The sequence below is a fragment of the Adiantum capillus-veneris genome, chromosome 20, assembly GCF_014529385.1.
Source record: "Adiantum capillus-veneris isolate H3 chromosome 20, ASM1452938v2, whole genome shotgun sequence".
NCBI lineage: Eukaryota > Viridiplantae > Streptophyta > Polypodiopsida > Polypodiales > Pteridaceae > Adiantum > Adiantum capillus-veneris.
The window spans coordinates 143,704,426-143,713,760 of NC_140950.1; the positions used below are offsets into that span (position 1 = coordinate 143,704,426).

At 42.0% G+C, this 9,335-nt stretch overlaps 1 protein-coding gene across 2 annotated transcripts in view; it reads left to right on the forward strand.

The window, feature by feature from the left end:
• Window positions 1–9,027, forward strand: part of LOC147433346 (C2H2 and C2HC zinc fingers superfamily protein) — an 82,591-nt gene extending 73,564 nt beyond the window's left edge. For both annotated transcript variants that reach the window (XM_086492942.1, XM_086492943.1), the window contains 2 exons: window positions 8,217–8,299; window positions 8,637–9,027. In XM_086492942.1, the coding sequence (XP_086349068.1) occupies window positions 8,217–8,299; window positions 8,637–8,726 (173 nt within the window). In that variant the 3' untranslated portion in view covers window positions 8,727–9,027. The remainder of the gene's footprint in view (window positions 1–8,216; window positions 8,300–8,636) is intronic.
• Window positions 9,028–9,335: the final 308 nt, after the last annotated feature.

The following is a 9,335-nucleotide window of genomic DNA, read 5'->3' on the forward strand; positions in this document are numbered from 1 at the left end:
TCCCTTCACAGTTACATTGGCCGACCAACAGACAGTCTACCCAGTGGGCATAGTAGACAATGTGTCTGTGCAGGTACAAGACTTTACTTTTAGCTTGGATTTTGTTGTGGTTCGTCTTCCCCAGGTTGAGGGCGGATTTCCCTTGAGAAGGAGGTATGGATCCCGTTGTGTAGCATGTTTCTTTGTCAATGGAAACCAACCCTGAACAAGAACAACCTACTACACCTGAAGGGTCAGACGAAGATCTGCTAGAGTGGTTGGACGCTACCAAATCTATGCCTTGTTATGGAGTCTCTATTCACTCTTTGCTTGGAGGTACACCCTCTTCCAATGTTTCCACAGTAACTAAACATAATAGGCCACCTCAACCAACACAAATGTTGAAGGTCACAGAAGCTACTTGTCACGATTGTGACTATGTTAACAGCAATACATCTACCTGAAGTGCCATTCCAAGGAGGACCCCTGTGCTTGGATGGTCACACCCCTTCGCTCAACAGACGTGCCTCTTCGCCAAAAGACACACTCCTCCGACGACTAGTCACACCCCTTCGCTCTACGGGTGCGACTCTTCGCCCAACGGTTGCAGCTCTTCGCCGAAAGGATGTGTCTTTACATCTAAAGTCATGTCTCTTCACCAAGAGACGTGTCTTTTCATTTATGTCTCTTCGTCTCCTATATAAGGAGCCTATCGTACTCAGTTTCTAACAAGCATTCAATCAATCAACACAGAGCAGAGTCTTCTAAGTCTTGTTTCTGAGTTTAGTTTAAGTTTCTTAAGTCTTAATCATGAGTTTAAGTACTTAATTAAGGATTAGCACCTAGAATCCTTACAGTGGTATCATAGAAATTTTTTTCCCGGGACCCGGAGGTTGTGAACCTCTCACCCTCGCCGCTACACCCTACTCCCTTTCCCGGAGTTGCATGGAAGCAGAAAGGTGGTACACACACACAAACAAACACAGATTTGTGTGGAGTACCCGGTGAATTTCTGGAAACCCTCTGCTGGTGACCCTTTGTGTGCCTCTTCATCGGATTGTGCCCTTTTGTGCATAAGTTCGCATCCCTTCACGTGAAAGGGCACCAAACGCGGAAGGGCACCAACCCGGAAGGGCTGCAGCGTTCGCACCTCTACCCCCAAGGGACATCCCCTTTGTGCACATTTTTTCCCAGTCGCTGCATGCTGAAATCTCACCCTTTGCTGAATGACTGCACTGCGAACTCATGCAAAACCAGCAGCACAACATGACATAATAAAGGCATTTAAATTTAAAAAAAAAAAAAAAAAACAGTGACCGGTCAAACTTGGTTGGCCTGCCCCAAATTTACCCACTGTGTGGACAGCTTAATTCAGCCAGCAGCGTATAAAGTCCAGCGCTGTACCTCTATTCACCCCTGTGCGCACCTCTTCGGTTGCCAGAATGTTACAGTTTTTCCTAGCGCTGCCCCTTCAAGTTACCCTTTTGCTGGCTGCCCTTTGCGCGTGCCTTTGCGTAGAGTTTTTACGCTGCTCTATTAATAAGCCAAGGCTGGAATACAAGAGCCAAGTGGTTTATTAAAATAAGCCAAAGGTTTTCCTTTAAGTGAGTGCTTACTCCAGATGAAAAGGTAGCACAAGGAATTGTAGGAGGATATATCACGTCGGAAGAGCAAAGCACTTATTCTAAGGAAGGTCGTTGTTTTCATTGTCACATTAAGGGTCACATAAAAAGAACATGTCCTAAGCTTGAATCGAATGAATCTAAAGAATCCACAGAACCCACTTCCTCTGTCAATGCAATTAATGATAACACGAGTGTGCCCCAAGTTTCTCAGGACCCTCCCATTGATGATTCTCTCATTAAATGTTATGGTCGTACGTCGGGGCACCGTTTTGTCATATTGTTTGACCCAGGTAGTATGCATGATGTGATCAGTTCCTCTCTTGTTGACAGAGCTTGCCTCGAAGTTAGTCCGAGATCTCCTATCGAGGTCTCTGGCTTTCGTCCTTGTATGGACGCTCTGATCACGGAGAAGTGTCTTGATGTGTTGTTTGCAATTCAACAGATTGCCTTCACTAGAAGATTTGTTGTTTCTCCTCTCTCAGGATGTGATATGATTTTGGGCATTCGATGGTTTCGTGATAATGACGCTCTCATGAAATTTGCAGCACAGCATGATACACAGGATTTGCATGATTATGAGAAGCATGATGATTTGAAGGATAATGATTTGCATGATGATTTGGATGACAATGACAAGCATGACGAGTTGCATGATCAAGATGTGATTTCTCACAAGCATGATGAGTTGCATGAAGATGATGTGATTGTTCACAAGGATGATGTGTAGTGGATGCTTTTACTAGCGAAGCTAACCTCGTTGCAGATTCGGTCAATCACGAAGGATTGATCTTGGCTCTCGAGCTTAGGATCACAAAACCCTCACAGGAAGTATTATGTGTTCGCATGATTGATACGCACGCATTGTTCGAGTGTTTCATTCGTAACGGTTTCTTGTATTTTAGTCAACATCGTTATGTGATCCCTTTTCCTAGGCATGACATATTGTATGTTGAGAACGTTTCTCTCATGGATGAGCACGAATGTATGCGGATTGTTCATGAAAAGCTGAAAAGTATGCATTCAAGGAAGTCACATTTCTTGTCTCTTCCTTGGCATGACCGTCTCCGAACGAGCACATGAAAGTATGAGCACCAAGCGTGGGCATTTCCATTGTGTTTTTGCCACAATTGATTGCTCTAGATCATAAGAGGACGATTCGATCTCATTGTTTGCATGTGTTTGATGAACGGGTTGTCACTCCGTCTTTATGTTCATCTACATTGCATACACAGTCTTTAGAGAAGACAAGATTTTTTTCCTTCACTTTACATGGCATGGGTATGTTCATGGTTTTGTGTTGGAAATGGTGTCAGGAATTTTCAGCCATGGAGATTCTTGAAGAAGAAAGAAGCACGACTCTCGAAGAAGTTGAAGCAAGGAAGGAGCCACAAAAGACTTTGTGTCGCTTTCGTTGCGGCCCAAAGAAGCAAGCGTTGCAGGCCTTTATGAAGTTCAAGTACCACACGATCTTTATGAAATGAGCTTGCTTGCCAAATCTGTCAATAACAGTCCAGATAACATCGTGACCACTCTGTGTTCTTGGGAGATCAAAAATAAAATCCATTGGAATACTTTCTTAGGGGTGGGCAAAGGTTGTAACAATCCTTGTGCTTTATGCCTGTCAAACTTGACCTTCTGGCATACCAAGCAGCTGCGCACAAACTCGTCCATATCCTTCTTGAGTCTCGGCCAAAAGAAGTATCTCTCTACCCCTTTCAAGGTGGTAGCAATGCCGCAGTGACCTGTAAAGGTGGACAATGGCATTCGATCATAACGTTTTCCCTCAACGGCTGTGTAACGCATAACATGGTTTTCCTCATGAAGTAGCCATCCCTAATGGAATATCCCGCTACCATCTTCCCATTCCATATTTTGGCAAAAATACTGTAAAATCTGTATCTGTGGCATACGGATGTTCTCGAAGCTCCTATGATGTATCGTGGAAATAGCCAGAACCAACGTCTTCCGAGAGACAAAGCATCCGCCACCAAATTGTTATGTCCTTGCACATGGACAATCTGGAAGTGAAACTGCAACAAGATGTTCACCCACGGCATCTGCTTTTCCGATAGCTGCTTCTGTGACAAGAAGTAGCGTAAACTCGGATGGTCTGTGAAGACAGTAAAATCCGCTCCGAGTAGGTAATGCCGCCACCGAGTAAGAGCATGGATAACCGCCAAAAGCTCTTTCTCATAAATCTGTGCTGTCAGTTCCGGCCTTGACAACAATCGGCTCTCGTAGGCAATGACATGGCCTTCTTGCATTAAGAATGCACCCAGACTACGACCACAAGCATCACAATATACTTCAAATGACTTCTGCAAGTCCGGCAAAGTTAGAACTGGTCTTGTAGTCAATTTCTCTTTCAATGTCTGAAATGCAGTCACCTCTGTGGGTCCCCCGAGAAAGGGACTCCTTTCTGTGTCAAGATATGCAAAGGGGAAGCAACCTCTGCAAACTTTTTAATGAACCGCCTATAGTACGAACACAAGCCCAAGAAGCTTCTAACTCCATGGACATTCTTCAAATCGGGCCAATCACGGATAGTCTTTATCTTGGCCGGGTCCATCTGCACTCCTGCTGAGACAATGTGTCCCAAAAAGTGCATCTCTGGTAGGAAAAATTCTCTTGTCTTCGCATTAATCACCGACTTGTGATCTTGTAATGCCTGAAAGACGTGAAGCAGATATTCTCTATGTTCTGCCTCATTCTTGGAGAAAACAATGATGTCGTCAAAGAAAGTGCCAACAAATAGTCTGTACTCTCGAAAAATCCTGTCCATCATCCGGTTAAATGTCGCAAAAGCATTGGTTAGGCCAAAAGGCTTTATCAAAAACTCAAATAACCCAAAAGTCGTCCAAAAAGCTGTCTTGTAGACGTCTTCCGACGCGATTCGGATCTGATGATATCCACTTTTTAAGTCGATCGTGCTAAAGCACAAGGATCCCTGTAGTCGGTCAAGTATATCATCGATCCTAGGAATCGAAAATCTGTTCTTGATGATGATTTTGTTGAGAGCTCTATAATCGATGCATATTCTCCAAGATCCGTCTTTCTTCAAAACCAACAGCACAGGAGAGCAGTACGGTGAAGTACTAGGTTGGACAAGATCTTTTTCCAAGAGGTCTTTCACTTGGTTCATAATATCTTCGTTCTAGGCCCGGCTCAGACAGTAAGGTGGATAGTTTGGTGTTGTGCTTCCAGGTATCAGATCAATGGTATGATCCTCAAGACAAGCAGGTGGTAACTCGCCTGGCAGGCCCTCTGAAAATCAATCAGCATGAGTGTGGAGAAAATCTTGGCGTTCTTTATGAAGTTCATACATATTTGTCCTATTCTCATCATTCATCTCTTCAAGAAGATCGAGTAAACAAACAGACTGGATTTCATTAATTTTGAAATGGCCGAAGCCGATACAATAGGGACAGACTCGCCCTTACGTTTTACATCAAGTACAATGGTTTTGCCCTTCTCTATAGTCAAAGTCGCTTTTCTCGCCGATAGTCGACCATGGCGTTGTTCTTGTGGTACCAGGGAATTCCTAAGAGGACATCACAACCTTCCAAAGGCATTATGTAGAAGTCTTCATGCCCCAAATACCCTAGACAATGCAACCGAAGTTTGCCAATAACAGGTGTAATGGCTAGGTCCCTACCGGGTGCCGCTAGAACTGCCTCTGCTAGTGGTCCCATCCGATCGGGTGTGATCTCGAGCTGCACCACCAATTCAGGTGAAATAAAGTTGGCCTTGGCTCCTCCATCAAAGAAGATCATGGCTTCTTGGTCTTTCACTTTGCCCCATGCTCGGCAAAGTTCTGTACTCGTCCATCGTGCTTGGGTCAGTACCCACGCAATCTGGAACCAGTCCTATTTTCATCTTACCTTTTCGTCCACGTTCCTCGGCTGCTTTCGAACTCTCAGGCCTTTCTTCGTCTTTGTCGTTCTGTTCTTTCTGTGCCTTCTTAGGGCACTTATCTTGTACTCCACAAACCTTTCCATGGCCATCACCTCAATCGGAAGAGATCCGGACTCAAGAAGAAGAAGCATATATGGTGTTTGTGAAGTAACTTAAGAGAAAGTTTGTAAGAAAATGCTTTTGGACTTTGAGATGCTCATGCTCCACACTTTAACTCCATAAAGAAGAACTGGTGTCACCGATGTGTCAAAAGAGGTACTTCTTGAGAACCCAACATTTGACATCTCCCACATTGCACATGTCCTTAAATGCATAGTATGCTCTTTTTCCCAGCTTCCAAACGATGCCTAGCACATTTGTCATTCATGCCACTTGTGATTGGCCAGAACCTCAAGGCTAGGGTACTTAAAGCTCTCAACAACTGAAGTGTCTCATTGTTGTACGCAATGCATGGCTTCTCCTTATGGTTGGTTTTCACAAGCATGACCTTTGTTTTGGATTCATTCACAATCAGCCCACTGTGGAAGCAAAAGTTCTCAAGGACAACCATAAGCTTTTGTGCATCCTCTAAGTGTGTGATAGAAGCACTTAATCATCCGCATACAACAAAGTTTGTTTACTACATTGCAAATAGTAACCTCTTCAATGCCTTCTTGTTGCATAAAGTCAAGTACCATTTGTTCCAATTGATCAATGCATAGACCAAAGAGAGTTAGTGACAATGGACATCCTTGTTTAGCGCAAAAAATGCTTACAAATTTTTTTGAAATTTCTCTTCCAATGCGCAATTGACATATCACCTTCGCATAGATTTGAGAAACCGCAAGTATAGCCTCACTTGGCATTTGAAATTCTTCCATCCTTGTTTACAAATTATTAAGTGGAATCATATCAAAGGCTTTCTTGAAGTCCACAAAGCAACAATACGATTGTTTGTCTCTCAACCGACTTTCCTATATGAGAACACAAAGAGTGACAAGATGGTCAATGGTGCTATGATGTTGACAAAAGCTCGCTTGTCCTTTTGCACGTTTACCATTCTTTTAGCCCAATCACTCAATTTTATCTCCATTATGCACCCAAACAACTTTTCCATAAGAGATCCAAGCATTATAGTCAGATAGTTGTTTACATGCTTCACATCCCCTCCATGCAAAGGTTTGACCCAATTAGTGCCCCAATCACAAGGCATAGGATGGGGAAGTGCAAGGTTGACCATATCACACATCCAATCATGTGATAAATCTCCTGTCCATTCAATCATTTCCGGCTTGATACCTTGAAAATATACGGCTTTGCGAGTGGCCAACTTTTCAAGCCTGCTACACACATCCTCAATACTAGGGCATATATGAAAGTGAACCATAAAATGGCATCTTTCCGGCATTTGGTTGCTCATATAGTTGCCTACAATGCGTGACTTGAGTTACCAAAACTCTCAGTTCGCTTGTCCTCAAGTTTCTCCAAAATCTTCCACATGCACGTCATAGCAGCTATGGTACGGTACGGGACGTTTAATACGCGGTGTCGTACTAAACGTATTTTTGAGAATAAAAAATAAAATACGTCAACCTTTTTAGATATGATACTTTAATAAGAACAAATAAAGTGGTTCATGGACCTCCTCAATGATTCTTCAATATTTAACCATAGCATACATAAACAAGCACCATGAAGCTCTAAAACACAATTGATCAACTAGAAAAAGACATATGTTTTGAGCCAAAAAACGTTAGAATAGAAAACGTTATGAGACGTATTGTACGTTTCAATACGGGACGTCGTGTATTCTAAATAAAAATACACGTACTTTAGTTGTTATGATGCACGTACTTTTTCTTGGACTTAGAAAAATTAGTGCTCCAATCACAAGGCATACCATGGGGAAGTGCAAGGTTGACCATATCACACATCCAATCATGTGATAAATCTCCCGTCCATTTAATCATTTCCGGCTTGATACCTTGAAAATATACGGCTTTTCGAGTGGCCAATTTTTCAAGCCCGCTACACACATCCTCAATACTAAAAAAGAGGGCATACATGAAGGTGAACCATAGAATGGTACCTTTCCGACATTTGGTTGCTCATATAGTTGCCTACAATGCGTGTACACATCCATAAGACTCGAGTTACCAAAACTCTCAGTTCGCTTGTCCAAGTTTCTCCAAAATCTTCCAATGCACGTACTTTTTCTTGGACTTAGAAAAATTGACGCTTTACTTCCCATGTTCTTCTCTTCTTTTGAATCAATGCTTTGTATGCACGCAAATGACTTTGATAGTTATCTTTGTCCATAGTTTCATTTAACTTTATCAAGGACTTTCGGGCATTCTGACACTCTTTATCAAACCACTATTTGCGTGATCTACCTTTGTTGATACCTTAGACATGCTTTATGGCAAAGCATTCTTTGGCACAAGAACAAATTACTTTCTTGAAAGCTTCCCATTTAGTTTCTAATGGTGTATCATATTGGAGCTTTGTTATCCATAAATTTTGCTCAACCATTTAAATATACATTGGTGCCGGTTTGAAATTAAAAAAAAAAAATTCTTCACTTTGGTTGAGATTTTCATGCTTAGTTGTTTCTCCACATGTAAGACCAAATACATAAGGTCCGATGGTTTGAGAGAGGGAGAGAGAGATCTAACCTTCCAATGGTACTCTATCATTGAATGCATTTAAATTTTACAGACTTTGAAAGTCGGATTTTGAAGCAGCAAGAGGAGGAGGAAGAAAGAAAAAGGCAACGAAAAGAAAGGAAAAAGGAAAAAAAGGTAAAATTTCTTAGCGCTTATTTTTATCTCACTAAGAGTTTTTGTCTAATTGGTATTGAAGTCTATGAGTTGGAGGAAACTAGATTGATTTATAGGTCGAGTTGAGTACGAGTGTCCTTAAGTGGTTCTGTCAACAGCTCTTGACTCGCTTCGATGAGGTTGATGTGAAGGAAGTTCACTTTCAATATTGGGTTTAGATTTACAGTGTCTGAATTTTATGGGGCTTAGGCTGGCTGAGTGACCTGGAGGAACTTGCCTGAAGTTACTACTTTGTTACTTCTGGACTTTGTGTGATTTTCAATCAGCTCAATTGGACTTTTAATCTTTGTATGGGCAGAGAGAGAAGGCCATGGAGGAGGAAACACCAGATGATGCTGAGGTGGCAGCATTGATGGGCTTTGGTGGTTTTGGCACAACGAAAAAATAGGAAAGGCTGCTCAAAGTGGCCTTAATGAGAAACATCCATAGGGTGTATGCTTGTGTATTAATTTAAAGATGTCAATTTATCAATCCCTGAAGGTATGCCTCTCGCAGTCAGATTAGTTTGTACATTGCAGAACAGTTATTTAGGCTTTCAGATTATCAATGTTGTTTTCCTGGAAGTAGGTATAAGATTTAACAGATTGCAGGTCTTGTGAAATCCAAGAAAATGTTCAAAAACAGTGTATAATTTGAAAAGTGCTGTATGTTCAAGGCTTTGCTCTCCAAGTTCTATGTTGGTGCTCTGACGTGCAGTATCAAACTTACCTTTTTTGTTTATGTTTCTCAAAAGTCTGCTTATATGTTGTTACTCTGGGACTTTATTTCTTTTGTAGAAAAATCTCTTTGACATGAATGTTTTGGGAGAAGCAAACCACATTCTCGGCATGCGACAGGTTAAAGAAGGTTCTTTGCTCATAGCACAAAAGAGTACATTTGTCGTGTACTGATTCAATTCAATATGGAGGGTTCAAATCTGATTTCTACTGCATTGCCTCCATAAGTGAAAATTGCCAAGTGGATTGTGGCAAATCTCATGAGGAGATGGCAAAGTCCT